Below are 18,201 nucleotides of genomic sequence, written 5' to 3'. Positions count from 1 at the left end.
CTGATCTGTGCCATCTCTCCCACCACCTAAAGTGACTCGTATGTCCCTGGGCTGCCCCTAAAGTCTTTTTGATGGCTTTTCCTTCTTGCAATCTCCTCTCCAACTGAGGACATCAATGCATATCTCACGAAGTGGCTAGGAAGACCACATGAGATCACAAATGTCTAGCCTGGCCCCTAATGTTCACTTTTATCACGTTAATAGCAGTGTTTTGTCTCTAGGTCGGCAAATTTTTCCACACTCTCAGATAATGCATGCACTTCAGTTTAGTTTTCTAGCCAAGCCTCAAGGAAGAGATTATAGTAGACTCTTTGTATTCTGAGAATCTTCAAAGTCCACTCCCCAAGGGCACTGATTGAGGTAAAGATTTTATCGAGAGGTTTCTATTTTTATCAAATCTAATAATGGCCTAAAGGGAACAATTAAGGTAGTTCTGAACATATATAACTGGAAGGGCCTGATCACCACTGCAGACCAGAACCGGATCTTCTGCGAGCACTTGGAGCCAGGAAAGAAGCATGAAGTGGCTTGTGCTCCTTGGGCTGGTGGCCCTCTCAGAGTGCATAGTCATGTAAGTACAGGGACTGTAAGTGGCATCAACTTCCTTTCTGTTTTTTTTTTTTTTTTCTTATTTTCCTCATATTCTTCTACCTGTCAAGGTTAGAAGGGAATATAATCATTCCAAGATGGTCTTAAAGTTCAACTCTCACTTATTGGCAAGTACTTTGCCATGGGAAATGTGGGTTCCAAGGGTCTTGAGGTAGACCTGCAGGGTTGTACAGCTCTGGGCGTGCGGTCATGACCTATATGAAAATGGAACACCTTGCAATTGTTCATTGCTCATCCTATGCAAATGTACGTGTGGTCCTGCTGAGTAGCATTTTCTACATTTTATTCTAGGCGTCCTCTCTGTTCTCTCTCTACTTCTGTGTGTATGTGTTCACGTCTGCATCTCTATATCTCTCTCATTTATCTCTTCATCTATTTATTTCTCCATCTCTTTGATGTCTCTGTTCATGTAGATCTCTCTGTTTTTTTTTTTTTTTCTTTTCTTTTCTCTTTTCAATTTTGACTCTTTCTTGTTTCTCTAGCCTCTTAATTTCTCTAATTTGTTCTCCTTCTCCTGGATTCTTCTCTCACCCCTCTCTTTTGCTTCAACTCTGGAGAACGATTAGGCTACATCTAGACTGTTTTTACCTCGAACAAGCCATGTGATCACAGTCACTTCACAAACACCTTGCATTTCAAATTTCTTCCCTGTAAAGAGAGAATCAGAATCCCCCTTCTTCCTCCCTCCCTAACCTTCTATGAGAAAGATATAGTGGGGTGGCAACAGCAACGGTAATGGCTGTCTTTGTTGAGACTCCCTATATATCAGGTACATTATATCCAAAATGTTATTTAACAGCCAAAGCATTCTATATGGGGGGTGGGTGGGGGTTATCCCTTCCACCTTTTTACCGATAGGGAAACTGAGACTCCAAATGTTCAATTGGCTGACCCAAGATAACACAACAGAATCTGTATTCAAACCTATGTCTTTGCCCTGTGTTTGCACAGCATTCTGATAATAGATGGCAGTCAAAAAAAAAAATGCTTGGAAAATATACAGTGCTATTACAATGCCAGGTATGACTGTTACACTATAACACTGACAGTTGACTACTGTTCCTTCTTTGTTTCCTTTTCCTCATGCTTGGTGAAAGAATGCCTCTAACTAAAACGAAGACAATGCGAGAAATCCTGAGGGAAAAAAACTTGCTGAACAGTTTCCTGGAGGAACAAGCCAATAGAATGTCCGATGATTCTGCTAGTGACCCCAAATTATCTACTCACCCCCTGAGGAACGCTCTGGATGTGAGTGGGTTGGGAGGCTGGTGCTCCACAGCGCCCCCTTGTGCTCTGGCCTAGCAGTGGGGCTCATCTAGAGGTTCCAGGTGGGATATTGGATCTGGGGCTCCTGCAGGAGGCAGAAACAGTGGGGAACAGGGGCCCCATTCCCAGAGGAGAAGACATTCTCATCCTTAACTCTTGGTCTGTGGTAACGGCCCAGCAATGACCAGGTGGCAGGTAAACATCTATTTCTGTGCCAAAGATGTGGCATTAGTTTGAGGGAGATTGTTCTTTCTGAACTAAGTGAGCCACTCAGTTACAGGTGAAGTAGTAAGCCATCTCTAATAAAAAATAAAGCCAACTGGAAATCAAGTGTGAATCCCCAGGTAGAGGAATTCAGCTTCCAGAGATCCAAGAATCAAAACAGCAAAAATTTACTGAAACCCTATAGCACATGATGCCATAAGAATCTAACACTATAATTATTATTGACTTGAAAAAGGTCTCATCTCTTATTCAAGAATGGCCAAGCTACCCTGAGAGATGTGCAAAGAGTAAATACATGTTTAGTGAAAGGGCCAATTGTGTGGTGTTGATCAAACATGGTCTGAGTTTAGAAGGAGTGGCTGGGGTTGATTAAGGAGGATTTCCTGGAAAAGGAGGTGCTCAGGATGGGTTTGAAGAGGAGACTAGAGAGCTTCTCAGATGAGGTCACCAGACTTCCTTGGGGGTTCAGTGATTATGACTCTGGGCTTCGAATACAGAAGGTACTGCTTCAATGCCTGGTCATAGAGTTAAAATCCTGCATACCACATAGCACAGGAAAAAATATCAAATGCAGGCACTCTGAGCAAAGGTTGTGAGCTGAATGGTGGTTGGAAAGTGATTTCAAGAGCCATGTGACACCCAGAGGAAGGCAGCAGTCTGGGAATCGAGGGGAGCCCTATCTGCACTAATCCACTTCTTCCTGGCCCCTCTAGATGGCCTATGTGGGTAACATCACCATTGGAACACCCCCTAAGGAGTTCCGGGTTGTCTTTGACACGGGCTCATCTGACTTGTGGGTGCCCTCCATCAAGTGCATCAGTCCTGCCTGTCGTGAGTACCGCCTTCCCCATCTTGACTCATCCCCTCCACCCTATGACCTGACTGACACTCATCTCTCATGTCTGCAGATACACATATTACCTTCGACCATCACAAATCTTCCACCTTCCGGCTTACGCGCAGGCCCTTCCACATCCTCTACGGATCTGGGATGATGAACGGAGTTCTTGCCTATGACACTGTTCGGGTAACATGGAAACAGAAGCTGAATCAGATCTGCACTAACCAACCCCCTCGTGGTCCCCATAGATGGCCTATGTTAGGTCAGAACTGGCTATGGAGTGACCACTGCTTACACAACAGATGCAGGACCAGCTGGCAGGGCCCGTCCTTCCCTAACTCCCCTTGTGACTAGCCGCCTTACCTGCAGAATCCTGTCCCTGGGGAGACAGGGCCCCTGCTGACACTCAAACTCCCAGAGTGGCTAACCCAGAGAGTGGCTTGGGATGTGGACTTGCAGCTCCTTTGCCCGTGAGAAGCTTAAGGTTCATTTGGCTGGGAACAGGGACAGGGAAAAAAGCACCCACTTTTATATTCTCAAACTGTGCTGGGTACTTTCATGGTAATAACTTGTTTAATCCTGCAACAACCCCACACAGAAGTTACTATGATTAGTTCCATGATACACATGAGGGAACTGAGGTATAGAGAGCAAGGGCCTTGCCAAAGTCACACATCTGGGAAGTGGTAGCTGGGCTGGCTTGTCAGGACTCAAGCAGGTGTGGGGTTATTTGAGAGAGAATAAAACTGATTGGGCAACCCTGGGGGCAGCCTAGGGCTTCAGATATCCAGGCAGCAAAAGCAGGGGCCCACACATACGGGAGGGACTTGATAAATGGGTTCTCACTCTAGGGGGCCACTGAAAGTCTAGTAAAATCTATGGCCTCCCTCCCCAAAGTGCCTGAGGATTTTCCCTGTCTCTCTATTTCTCTCTCTCTCTCACACACACACCCCTAAATGTATATTTCCCAGGTGGCATATTCATAAGAACCCTACCAGTGACATTGTAAAATGGGCTCCTGCCTTCCTTGGCAAACGCAGAATCCATAATACATTGCAATAAATTCAGTCCATTTCTGTCATCAGATCATAGTGATGCCAAAGAGAGGACTACCCTGCTCTCTACTCATTTTGTCCTCAAGAGGGCACCATTGGGTCCAGTCCTGACTCTTGGTTTCCCTACCTGTGCAGAAGGCATGAGGCCAATTTGACTCAGATGGTGTTTGCAGAAATGGCTGGTGTTGATTAAAATTCACGTCCACACACCAATGGAACCCGAATTTCTGTCCCAGCTTGTTTTAACCATCTGAAGTCCACCCAGGGCACAGCCAGGACTCAGTTCTTCTCTGAGGTTCTAATGTCATCTGCACCCCCGAGACCAGTCCCACTTCCAATCCTTTATGTGCGAACACTCTTCTCTCCCACAGATCGGGAAACTTGTCAGCACTGACCAGCCGTTTGGCCTAAGCCTGCAGCAATTCGGGTTTGATAACGCACCCTTCGATGGTGTCCTGGGCTTGTCCTACCCCAGCCTCGCTGTCCCAGGAACCATCCCCATCTTTGACAAGCTGAAGCAACAAGGTGCCATTTCTGAGCCTATCTTTGCCTTCTACTTGAGCACGTAAGTCTGAGCTGGACAAGCCCTCTCTCCAAATTAGCTGTGAGATGCTTTCAGTTGGATGAATATTATAGAATACTTGTTACAGAAGTATCCTGAAAGACTGTGTAGCCCAGGATAACTATGGCCCCAGGGCTTCACCTGGCTTCACCACTGGCTTTTGTAAATGAAGTTTTATTGGAACACAGCCTAGCTCATGGGCTCAAGGGCAGTGGCTTGGTCTCGGGGGTGAGGGGAGTGGGACAGCAATGGAAGGTGTCAGGATAAAAGTTGGAGGAAAAAGTAACACAGTTTGCTGACGAATTTGAAATGGAATGAAAGTGAGCGATGGTGGAAATCTTTCCTTCCTCACTAACATTTCACCGGGACCAACTACATAATTTTCAGGAGACAGTGCAAAATGGAAGTGTGGGACACCTTATCCAACAAGTCTTAGGAATTTCCAGACAGAGATAACAGAGGTGGGGGGCCCTGCTGAATGTGGGGCCCCATGGACAGCACAGGTCACAGGCAGATGAAACCAACCCTGGGTGACCTGAAGCCACACCCTTAGCACTCTCAGGCCTTGATTTTTCTGAAAAAATTACAGGCTGGACAAGGGGGAAGCCCAAGCCCTTCAGCACACTGTCCTTTGAGGGTATTCAGGTTGCAGGAGGTACAGGGCCTCTTCAGAAGCCTAGGTGGGTGGAACCTGGCCAAGTGACTCAGCTTCTAACCTGCTCTGTGCCACTCTAGCCAGTGACTAATCTTGGTCTGGATCTCAATCCCTCAATTTCTGCATCTGTAAAATGGGGACCCTATTAGGGCCTTGTTGGGTGGACAAGCACAGCCCTCAGACTGCCCAGCATAACAGTCCTCCAAGGAATCCCCCTCTTTTATTCTCTCGACAGCCGCAAGGAGAATGGCAGTGTGTTGATGTTAGGTGGGGTGGACCACTCCTACCACAAGGGAAAGCTCAACTGGATACCAGTGTCCCAAACCAAAAGCTGGCTAATAACTGTGGACCGGTAAGCCTCTTCCTCTGAATGCCACCCCAAGTGATGCTCCCACATCTATACATAGACACATGCAAGCACACAAACACATGCACAGATACATGGTCACACACAGAGATATGCTCCACCCATAAAGCCACACATATAAGCACACACAGACACATATAAACACACATATAGGCACACATATAAACACACTTAGGCAGACAGATACACACAAGCACACAGAGAGACAGACACACAGAGCCACATAAATACATACACAAACACACAAACACATAGATACACAAATCACCCATGGGTTCATAATCATCCCAGGCCTTCTGACCAGGGCTCAGACTAGGGTCCTTCACAGGGTCCAGAGAGGTCTGTGCAGCTGGGGGAGGGCTGCACCCACTGCTCTGTGATGTGGGGAGCATGGTTAGAGGACCCTACAGTGTGGTGAACAGAGGATCAGGGAGAATTTCCTCAGCCTGAACAGAGTTGTGATAAGATGACCAATTGTCTAGGTTAAGGAGAGTTATGACCAACCTAGACAGCATACTAAAAAGCAAAGACATTACTTTGCCAACAAAGGTCCGTCTAGTCAAGGGTATAGTTCTCCCAGTAGTCATGTATGGATGTGAGTTGGACTATAAAGAAAGCTGAAGGCCAAAGAATTGATGCTTTTGAACTGTAGTGTTGGAGAAGACTCTTGAGAGTCCCTTGGACTGCAAGGAGATCCAACCAGTCCATCCTCTCCAGTCCACCCAGGAGATCAGTCCTAGGTTTTCATTGGAAAATGAATGGAAAATGAAATGACTAATGTTGAAGCTGAAATTGCAATACTTTGGCCACCTGATGCGAAGAGCTGACTCATTTGAAAAGACCCTGATGCAGGGAAAGATTGAGGGAGGAGAATGGGATGATAGAGTATGAGATGGTTGGATGGTATCACTGACTCAATGGACATGAGTTTGGGTAGGCTCTGGGACTTGGTGATGGACAGGGAGGCCTGACGTGCCGCAGTTCATGGGGTCACAAAGAACTGGACATGACTGAGTGACCGAACTGAACTGAACCCAGGACTGAGGAAGTTCTCAGTACATATAAATGTCAGTTTAAAAACAGAGAAAGTCCTGAACAAACGGGACAATCTGGTCTCCTTAGGGAGAAGCTACCCAGCTATGTAGAGAGGTTGGCTGCAGTCTTGAGACCTGAAAGCAACTCATAAAAAGAGACACTCCACATAACCATAGCTACCCACCCCTGACCCCCATCCTGAGCACACAGTGGAGGAGGCTCTGTGATTGATAGAATCAGGAAGGTGGGATCCAGGAGTGGCCTGATAACTAGCATAGTAATTGATGGGAATCTCTGTGATACCCTCAGACAAAAGTTGCCCTGTCCTTTGGAGAGTCCGTGGGCTATCAGGTATCATCTGGCCAGGGCCTCAGTGTCTGAGCTTGGTGAATGAGCAGTAATGGTAGACACCCTCTCCCAGGGCAGCTTGTCTCCCACTATGAGAATCTGCTGCCCCAGGGAACCTCCATCTTCACTGTGTGTTTGACCCGTTATCGTTGAGACACTGGATATAGCTCTTTGGATGTTCCTGATTTATTATTTTCACATTCATTCATTCACTCACTGTGCATCCACTGTGTGTCAGGCACTTTAGCGAGGCAATGAGAATAAAACTTGCCCTCACACCTAAGAAGATGTACATGAAATGACTCACACACATAGTGAATTGTCACTTTGGTAAATGCTAGACATGAGGAAGGGTCTACAGAAAATGACCAAGACAGGAGTTTGATATACACTGGGGGAAAGACTTCACTGAAACCATGACAGTTAAGCTGGAATTTGAAAGATGAGGAGAAATTAGCTAGTCAAAGGGGAGTGGGGTCTTCTAGGAAGGAAGACCAGCTTGTGTCATGGTCCTGAGGTAGGAAAGAACCTATTCAAGTACTGCATTTTATTTTATTTTTTTTTACATTTAATTTAATTAATTTATTTATTTAACTTTACATTATTGTATTGGTTTTGCCATACATCAACATGAATCTGCCATGGGTGTACACGTGTTCCCCATCCTGAGCCCCCTTGCCACCTCCCTCCCCATACCATCCCTCTGGGTCATCCCAGTACACCAGCCCTGAGCATCCTGTATCATGCATCAAACCTGGACTAGCAATTCGTTTCACATATGATATTATACATGTTTCAATGCCATTTTCCCAAATCATCGCACCCTCACTCTGTCCCAGAGTCCAAAAGGCTGTGTCTCTTTTGCGGTCTCGCATACAGGGTTATCATTACCGTCTTTCTAAATTCCGTATATATGCATTAGTATACTGTATTGGTATTTTTCTTACTGGCTTACTTCACTCTGTATAATAGGCTCCAGTTTCATCCACTTCATTAGAACTGATTCAAATGTATTCTTTTTAATGGCTGAGTAATACTCATTGTGTATATGTGCCAAAGCTTTCTTATCCATTAGTCTGCTGATGGACATCTGGGTTGCTTCCATGTCCTGGCTATGATAAACTGTGCTGCGATGAACACTGGGGTACATGTGTCTTTTTCAATTCTGGTTTCCTCGATGTGTATGCCCAGCAGTGGGATTGCTGGGTTATATGGCAGTTCAATTTCCAGTTTTTAAAAAAATCTCCACACTGTTCTCCATAGTGGCTGTACTAGTATGCACTCCCACCAACAGTGTAAGAGGATTCCCTTTTCTGTGCACCGTCTTCAGCATTTATTGCTTGTAGACTTTAGGATAGCAGCCATTCTGACTGGCGTGAGATGGTACCTCATTGTAGTTTTGATTTGCATTTCTCTGATAATGAGTGATGTTGAGCATCTTTTTATGTGTTTGTTAGCCATCTGTATGTCTTCTTTGGAGAAATGTCTGTTTAGTTCTTTGGCCCATTTTTTGATTGGGTCATTTATTTTTCTGGAGTTGAGCTAAAGGAGTTGCTTGTATATTTTTGAGATTAGTTGTTTGTCAGTTGCTTCATTTGTTATTATTTTCTCCCATTCTGAAGGCTGTTTTTTCACCTTGCTTATAGTTTCCTTTTTGTGCAGAAGCTTTCAATTTTAATTAGGTCCCATATGTTTTCTTTTTGCTTTTATTTCCAATATTCTGGGAGGTGGGTCATAGAGGATCCTGTTGTGATTTATGTCGGAGAGTGTTTTGCCTATGTTCTCCTTTAGGAGTTTTATAGTTTCTGTTTGTACGTTTAGGTCTTTAATCCATTTTGAGTTTATTTTTGTGTATGGTGTTAGAAAGTGTTCTAGTTTCATTCTTTTACTCATGGTTGACCAGTTTTTCCAGCACTACTTGTTAAAGAGATTGTCTTTTCTCCATTGTATATTCTTGCCTCCTTTGTCAAAGATAAGGTGTCCATATGTGCGTGGATTTATCTCTGGGCTTTCTATTTTGTTCCATTGATTTATATTTCTGTCTTTGTGCCAGTACCATACTGTCTTGATGACTGTGACTTTGTAGTAGAGCCTGAAGTCAGGCAGGTTGATTCCTCCAGTTCTATTCTTCTTTCTTATGATTGTTTTGGCTATTCGAGGTTTTTTTGTATTTCCATACAAATTGTGAAAATATTTGTTCTAGCTCTGTGGAAAATACTGTTGGTAGCTTGATAGGGATTGCACTGAATCTATAGATTGCTTTGGGTAGTATATTCATTTTCACTATATTGATTCTTCTGATCCATGAACATGATATATTTCTCCATCTATTAGTGTCCTCTTTGATTTCTTTCACCAGTGTCTTATAGTTTTCTATATGTAGGTATTTAGTTTCTTTAGGTAGATATATTCCTAAGTATTTTATTCTTTTCATTGCAATGGTGAATGGAATTGTTTCCTTAATTTCTCTTTCTATTTTCTCATTGTTAGTGTATAGGAATGCAAGGGATTTTTGTGTGTTGATTTTATATCCTGCAACTTTACTATATTCATTAATTAGCTCTAGTAATTTTCTTCTGGAGTCTTTAGGGTTTTCTATGTAGAGGATCATGTCATCATCTGCAAACAGTGAGTTTTACTTCTTCTTTTCCAATTTGGATTCCTTTTATTTCTTTTTTTGCTCTGATTGCTGTGGCCAAAACTTCCAAAACTATGTTGAATAGTAGTGGTGAGAGTGGGCACCCTTGTCTTGTTCCTGACTTTAGGGGAAATGCTTTCAATTTTTCACCATTGAGGATAATGTTTGCTGTGGGTTTGTCATATATAGCTTTTATTATGTTGAAGTATGTTCCTTCTATTCCTGCTTTCTGGAGGAATCTTTTTTTCTTATCATAAATGGATGTTGAATTTTGTCAAAGGCTTTCTCTGCATCTATTGAGATAATCATATGGCTTTTATTTTTCAATTTGCTAATGTGGTGTATTACATTGATTGATTTGAGGATATTGAAGAATCCTTGCATCCCTGGGATAAAGCCCACTTGGTCATGATGTATGATCTTTTTAATGTGTTGTTGGATTCTGATTACTAGAATTTTGTTAGGGATTTTTGCATCTATGTTCATCAGTGATATTGGCCTGTAGTTTTCTTGTTTTGTGGCATCTTTGTCAGGTTTTGGTATTAGGGTGATTGTGGCCTCATAGAATGAGTTTGGAAGTTTACCTTCCTCTGCAATTTTCTGGGAGAGTTTGGGTATTATAGGTGTTAGCTCTTCTCTAAATTTTTGGTAGAATTCAGCTGTGACGCCGTCTGGACCTGGGCTTTTGTTTACTGGAAGATTTCTGATTACAGTTTGAATTTCCGTGCTTGTGATGGGTCTGTTAAGATTTTCTATTTCTTCCTGGTTCAGTTTTGGAAAGTTGTACTTTTCTAAGGATTTGTCCATTTCTTCCAAGTTCTCCATTTTATTGGCATATAATTGGTGATAGTTTCTTACAATCCTTTGCATTTCTGTGTTGTCTGTTGTGATCTCTCCATTTTCATTTCTAATTTTATTGATTTGATTTTTCTCCCTTTGTTTCTTGATGAGTTTGGCTAATGGTTTGTCAATTTTATTTATCCTTTCAAAGAGGCAGCTTTTGGCTTTGTTGATTTTTGCTATGGTCTCTTTTGTTTCTTTTGCATTTATTTGTGCCCTAATTTTGAAGATTTCTTTCCTTCTACTAACCATGGGGTTCTTCACTTCTTCCTTTTTTAGTTGCTTTAAGTGTAGAGTTAGGTTATTTATTTGACCGTTTTCTTGTTTCTTGAGGTATGCCTGTATTGCTATGAACCTTCATCTTAGTACTGCTTTTAAAGTGTCCCATAGGTTTTGGGTTGTTGTGTTTTCATTTTCATTCATTTCTATGCATATTTTGATTTCTTTTTTGATTTCTTCTGTGATTTGTTCATTATTCAGCAGCGTGTTGTTCAGCCTCCATATGTTGGAATTTTTAATAGTTTTTCTCCTATAATTGAGATCTAATCTTACTGCATTGTGCTCAGAATAGATGCTTGGGATGATTTCACTTTTTTTGAATTTACCAAGGCTAGATTTATGGCCCAGGATGTGATCTATCCTGGAGATGGTCCTGTGTGCACTTGAGAAAAAGATAAAATTGTTTTGGGGTGAAATGTCCTATAGATATCAATTAGGTCTAACTGATCTATTGTATCATTTAAAGTTTGTGTTTCCTTGTGAATTTTCTGTTTAGTTGATCTATCCATAGGTGTGAGTGGGGTATTAAAGTCTCCCACTATTATTGTGTTATTGTTAATTTCTCCTTTCATACTTGTTAGCATTTGTCTTACATATTGCGGTGCTCTTATGTTGGGTGCATATATATTTATAATTGTTATATCTTCTTCGATTGATCCTTTGATCATTATGTAGTGTCCTTCTTTGTCTCTTTTCACAGCCTTTGTTTTAACACCTATTTTATCTGATATGAGTATTGCTACTCCTGCTTTCTTTTGGTCTCTATTTTCATGGAATATCTTTTTCCAGCCCTTCACTTTCAGTCTGTATGTGTTCCTTGTTTTGAGGTGGGTCTCTTGTAGACAACATATATAGGGGTCTTGTTTTTGTATCTATTCAGCCAGTCTTTGTCTTTTGATTGGGGCATTCAACCCAGTTATGTTTAAGGTAATTATTGATAAGTATGATCCCATTGCCATTTACTTTATTGTTTTGGGTTCGAGTTTATACACCCTTTTTGTGTTTCCTGTCTAGAGAAGATCCTTTAGCATTTGTTGGAGAGCTGGTTTGGTGGTGCTGAATTCTCTCAGCTTTTGCTTGTCTGTAAAGCTTTTGATTTCTCCTTAATATTTGAGTGAGATCCTTGCTGGGTACAGTAATCTGGGCTGTAGATTATTTTCTTTCATCACTTTAAATATCCCCTGCCATTCCCTTCTGGCCTGAAGAGTTTCTATTGAAAGATCAGCTGTTATCCTTATGGGAATCCCCTTGTGTGTTATTTTTTGTTTTTCCCTTGCTGCTTTTAATATTTGTTCTTTGTGTTTGATCTTTGTTAATTTGATTAATATCTGTCTTGGGGTGTTTCACCTTGGGTTTATCCTGTTTGGGACTCTCTGGGTTTCTTGGACTTGGGTAATTATTTCCTTCCCCATTTTAGGGAAGTTTTCAACTATTATCTTCTCAAGTATTTTCTCATGGTCTTTCTTTTCATCTTCTTTGGGATTCCTGTGATTCAAATGTTGGTGTGTTTAACATTTTCCCAGACATCTCTGAGATTGTCCTCATTTCTTTTAATTTGTTCCCCCCCCCCTTTGCTTCATTTATTTCTACCATTCTATCTTCTACCTCACTTATCTTATCTTCTGCCTCTGTCATTCTACTCTTGGTTCCCTCCAGTGTTTTTGATCTCATTTATTGCATTATTCATTATATATTGACTCTTTTTTATTTCTTCTATGTCCTTGTTAAACCTTTCTTGCATCTTCTCAATCCTTGTCTCCAGGCTATTTATCTGTAACTCCATTTTGTTTTCAAGATTTTGGATCATTTTCACTATCATTATTTGGAATTCTTTATCAGGTAGATTCCCTATCTCTTCCTCTTTTGTTTGGTTTGGCGGGCATTTATCCTATTCCTTTACCTGCTGGATATTCCTCTGTCTCTTCATCTTGTTTATATTGCTGTGTTTGGGGTGGCCTTTCTGTATTTTGCGTTTGTGGAGTTCTCTTTATTGTGGACTTTCCTTGCTGTGGGTGGGGTTGTACAGGTGGCTTGTCAATGTTTCGTGGTTAGGGAAGCTTGTGTGGGTGTTCTGGTGGGTGGAGCTGGATTTCTTCTCTCTGAAGTGCAATGAAGTGTCCAGTAATGAGTTATGAGATGTCAGTGGGTTTGGAGTGACTTTGGGTAGCCTGCATATTGAAGCTCAGGGCTGTGTTCCTCTGTTGCTGGAGAATTTGCATGTTATGTCTTTCTCTGGAACTTGTTGGTCCTTGGGTGGTGCTTGGTTTCAGTGTAGGTATGGAGGCATTTGATTAGCTCCTGTCGATTAATGTTCCCTAGAGGCAGTTCTCTGGTGTTCTGAGGATTTGGACTTAAGCCTCCTGCTTCTGGTTTTCAGTCTTATTCTTACAGTAGCCTCAAGACTTCTCCATCTATACAGCACCATTGAAAAAACATCTAGGTTAATGATGAAAAGTTTCTCCTCAGTGAAGGACACCCAGAGAGGTTCACAGAGTTACATGGAGAAGAGAAGAGGGAGGAGGGAGTTAGAGGTGACCCAAATGAGATGAGGTGGAATCAAAAGAAGTGAGAGCAAGGTAGCCAGTAATCACTTCCTTATGTGTGCTCCACAGTCTGGACTCCTCAGAGATGTTCATGGAATTACACAGAGAAGAGAAGGGGGAGGAAGGAGATAGAAGTGGCCAGGAGGAAAAAGGGGGGAATCAAAAGGAGAGAGACAGATCCAGCCAGTAATCATTTCCCTAAGTGTTTTCCACAGCCCAGAACACACAAAGAGATTCACAGAGTTGGGTAGAGAAGACAAGGAGGAGGGAGGAGATAGAGGTGACCTGGTGGAGAAAAAGGAGAGTCCAAAGAGGGAGAGAGCAGTCAAGCCAGTAATCTTGCTCCCAAGTAAAAATGGGTACTGAAGATTGGGTTCTTAAAGGTACAAAATTGATAACAAATACCAAAAAGCAAAGATTAAAAATATAGAGTAGAGGTTGGATTTTCAAAAATACAATATTAAAGAAAAAAAATAAAGTCACAAAATTTATAAAATATATATAGTGAAGTTTGCTTTAAAAAAATAGGGTCTCTCTCTTTTTATTTTTGCAAAGTAATAGTAGGTTATAAAAATGAAAATTAAAGGAGTAATAGAGGACTTAAAATTTAAAAATAATTAAAAAAATAAAGAATGATAGTAAATATAGTAAAAACATATCTAGGACTTTCTCTGGTGTTGTTGTGGGCAGTATGGGGCCAGTTCATTTTCAGATAGTTCCTTGTTCTGCTTATATGTCTGTAGATCTATAGGTCCCTTCCTATGTAGTCGGTACTAACTACAGGGTTTTAATCTATTGCACCTGTCACTTTCAAGGTGGTTCCCTCTGTTTTAGCTTCTTCTGTTTGCTGGTCTCTCCAGTGTCTAATTTCCACCCTGACACAAGGGGGAGGTGGTGGACACGTTTTTAGGCTCACTTGTTCAGTCGTGCTATGGAGAGGGAGGGACGCTGCCAACAGATAACACTGGCGTGTGCTTGCAGTAACTCGGCCACACTGGGTTTGCTCCCGCTCATGGCGTGTGTGCTTTCCCTGTCTATACTGCTTAGGCTCTAGGTTGCTCTGCTGGGAACTGTCTGAGGCCGGCCCTGGGTTGTATGCACTTTCCAGGTCTAAGACGCTCAGGTTTAGGTACTTGGGTAGTCCTCAGTGGCACAGACTGGGTTGGGCCTGCATTTTGTGCCCTTCCCAGGTCCGAGCAGCTCAGGTGACCAGGTGTTTGGCAAGTCGCTGTGACTTATCGCCTCCCCCCTCCCTGCCTCTCGGTTTTCTGGGTGTAAACTGGTGCACCTTCTCAGGTGGATGTTGACCATCCAGAATCCCAAGAAGTCTTAGTTAACAACAAAGCCTGCTTGCAGTTTGGTAGATAATGCCTCTCTGGGGCCGCGATTGCCCCCTTCCGGCTCTGGCTGCCCTCGCCTGCCTGTCTCCAGAGGGGGATGGGCCGGTCTGCAGCCAGCTAGCTCTGCTCAGTCCTTTGTTCTATGAGTGGGCCTGATGGTGTCTTCAGATCAGATCAGATCAGTTGCTCAGTCATGTCCGACTCTTTGCGACCCCATGAACCACAGCACGCCAGGCCTTCTTGTCCATCACCAACTGTGTCTTAGCTTAGGGCTTTTCACGTAGCTCTAGTCAGTCCTTTTTCTGTGAGTGAGCCTGGTGGTGTCTTAGGTTAGGGCTTTTCGCATGGTAGCTATCCCACAGTCTGGTTTGCTACCCCAAGTTAGTTCCTTCAGATTGCCCTTGGGGCATTGAGGCCCAGTCCTTACTCTAAGCAATGCAGCCTGTGCCTCCCCGCCCAGACCCCGGTTGCTAGTCGCGGATGCAGACACCTGCGCTGCTTCTCCGCTGGGGGAGTTACCATTGGGCACATAATCTGTGGGTTTGAATTATTTATTTTTCCTCCCGGTTATGTTGCCCTCTGTGGTTCCAAGGCTCGCCACAGACTTGGCAGTGAGAGTGTTTCCTGGTGTTTGGAAACTTCTCTCGTTTTTAAGACTCGCTTCCTGGGATGGAGCTCCGTCCCTACCTCTTTTGTCTCTTTTTGTCTTTTATATTGTTTCCTACCTCCTTGCAAAGACAATGGGCTGCTTTTCTGGGTGCCTGATGTGCTCTGCTGGCATTCAGAAGTTGTTTTGTGGAATTTGCTCAGCATTCAAATGTTCTTTTGGTGAATTTGTGAGGGAGAAAGTGATCTCCCTGTCCTATTCCTCACTTTAGGACTGCTTCTCAAGTACTGCATTTAAGGATATCAAAGAAGGTGACATGATGAGAGCAAAGAAAAACAGAGTCAGGGCAAGAGCTGAAGGACTGTTTGGGAGTCAGTCGTGGAGAGGGCAGCTGTGAGGGAGACTTCTGAGTAATCTTGATGCCCACTTTGTCCCACTGTTTCTCAGCATCTCCATGAATGGGAGAGTGATTGGCTGTGAACACGGCTGCGAGGCTCTTGTGGATACCGGGACATCACTGATCCATGGCCCAGCAAGACCAGTCACCAACATCCAAAAGTTCATCCACGCTATGCCCTACGGTTCCGAGGTGAAGGGTCATGACACAGGTCTCTCCCAGTTCCCCTACACAAGGATCTCCTGGGCCAACCTCTCTCCCTCTTTCCCCAACAGTACATGGTTTTGTGTCCTGTCATCAGTATCCTGCCTCCTGTCATCTTCACCATCAATGGCATCGATTACTCAGTGCCTGCTGAAGCCTACATCCAAAAGGTGAGGGGCCAATCCAGAGAGCTGCTTCTCAATTCTGGGACTCCCAGATGGAGCTAGTGGTAAAGAACCTGCCTGCCAATGCAGGAGATGTAAGAGACACGGGTTTGATCCCTGGATTAGGAAATCCCCTAGAGAAGGGCATGGCAATCGACTCCAGTAGACGTGCCTGGAGAATCCCATGGATAGAGGAGACTGGCAGGCTGCAGTCTATAGGGCTGCACAGAGTCAGACACGACTAAAGTGACTTAGCACGCACATAGGCAAGAACTCTTGGGTTGCTGCTGGGAGGAGGGGTCCCTCTGCAGGCCAGGTCACACCATTGCAGATGCTACTGAGCCCCTGTGCTGGGCCAGAGCCTTCCACAAGACCAACCACTTGAGAGTAAAGGGCAGTCTGGGACATCCATCATCCAGAAATAAATGTTGAGACACTACTCTGTGCTGGCATGGTGGGAGTCACAAGGAGAGGGGAACACTAAGGGCCTCAGTCCTCACAGAGCTTCAGTTCAACCAGAGCCCTCAGGTGCACGAACACGGAAAGTCAGCTCTAGCAACCCCTCAAATAGACCATGTGACAAGCGGGGTTGGCAGTGTGCTGTCCCACCATAGTGATTAGCAGTCTCCCATTCCATCTCAGAAATGTCCAGATTGGGGTGATAAATAACACAATTACCTTAATACTTGGCTGCAACTTCCCCTTGCTAAGCCTCAGTGCTCTCTCTCTGAGTTGGGATACTAGTCCCCTCTGTGGGGAGGTTGGATGCTAAGGTGAATAAAGGGTGCACAGTGACTGCAAAGCCCTGGTATAGGGTGGAGGCTTCCTATCAGCTCCCTGTGGGAGTTCAGAGCAGGCTGATAGGCTCAAAGAAGGCTTTGAGGAAGAGAGGGAATTTCAGTAATTCTAAAATGCAACCTCATGGAGGAAAGAGGAGATGCTTGGGTTGAGGCAAATCTATACTGGATTCCATGCAAATGGTACCCCGGTAGCTGTGCAAAGGTGTGCTGGGAACAGATTAGGAGTGATGAGGGCCACAGACTATGGCAGAACCAGGGTAAGTCATTGACCCAGTCTGAAGTCTTCAGGGATGGTAACTGTGGGTCCAGGAAGGCTGCCTAGAGAGCTTGAGAGCAGTGTTAAAGAATGCATTGTGGGCACTGCTATTAATCTATTTAGAATGGATAACTAACAAGGACCTACTGTGTAGCACAGGGAACTCTGCTCAATGCTATGTGGCAGTCTGGATGGGAAGAGAGTTTGGGGGGAGAATGGATGTGTGTATATATATGACTGAGTTCCTTAACTGTCTACCTAAAACTCACAATATTGTTAATCAGCTATACTTCAATACAAAATTAACAGTTTTTTTTTTTTTTAAACAAAAAATAGGTCATGGAAAAGTGGGAAAAAGAAAAGGCATTCTCTGTAGAGAAAGCAGTGAACAGTGGACTGAAAGAAACAGAGACTGAGGGAAACTATGACCACTCTTGTTCATTTTTTAAAAAGATTTGTTTTAGTGTAGCTGATCTTCAGTGTTGCATTAAGTTGTCCTATACAGCACAGTGACTCAGTTACACAAAAACAAGTATATATATTCTTTTTCTTACTCTTTTCCCTTACAGTATATTGCTGGATATTGAATATAGTTCCCTGTGCTATGTAGTAGGATTATGCTATTTATTCATCCTGTATATATTAGTTTCACTTGATAATCCCAAACTCCCAATCCTCGCCTCCCCCACACCCTTCCTCATGGCAACCATATGTCTTGGCCCTTTAACTTTTTGCATGAACTCTCACATTCCCCAGCTTCTAAGGAAACCACTTGATACTTACCAAAGAAGGAAATAAAAACAAGAAGTGTGGCAGGTCTGGATATTGAGGAGGGTTGCAGACAAGGGCTCAGGCTAACTGGTGTATATTTCTGTCTCCCTCAGATTTCTAATAGCTTATGCCTTAGCACCTTTCATGGGGACGACACAGACAAATGGATCCTGGGTGACGTCTTCCTGAGGCTGTATTTCTCAGTTTATGACCGAGGAAATAACAGGATTGGCCTGGCTCCTGCTGTGTAAATGCTTGGACTTGTTCAGGAATCATTCAGGCCAGTCCTAACACACACTTGCTCACACTTAGGGCACTCCTGCCCAGGATGCTGGTAAACTGTGTTTGGTGCTCTGAAAGTCATATTCTCACTGAAAAATAAAAGGTTTCACTCTTAAC

General features: G+C 43.5%; 1 protein-coding gene across 1 annotated transcript; it reads left to right on the top strand.

Annotated features, from left to right (window-relative positions):
• The first annotated feature begins 518 nt into the window (after nucleotides 1–518).
• Nucleotides 519–18,201, top strand: LOC104983926 (pregnancy-associated glycoprotein 2-like). Its single transcript, XM_010833472.1, has 9 exons — nucleotides 519–571; nucleotides 1,707–1,857; nucleotides 2,814–2,931; nucleotides 3,009–3,127; nucleotides 4,368–4,561; nucleotides 5,449–5,565; nucleotides 15,658–15,799; nucleotides 15,883–15,981; nucleotides 17,916–18,201. Exons 1-9 carry the CDS (start codon nucleotides 519–521, stop codon nucleotides 18,051–18,053), a joined length of 1,131 nt encoding a protein of 376 aa, XP_010831774.1. The 3' UTR covers nucleotides 18,054–18,201.

Source organism: Bison bison, unplaced genomic scaffold (assembly GCF_000754665.1).
Source record: "Bison bison bison isolate TAMUID 2011002044 unplaced genomic scaffold, Bison_UMD1.0 scf7180017863691, whole genome shotgun sequence".
NCBI lineage: Eukaryota > Metazoa > Chordata > Mammalia > Artiodactyla > Bovidae > Bison > Bison bison.
This window is presented reverse-complemented; position numbering and strand designations above follow the sequence as displayed.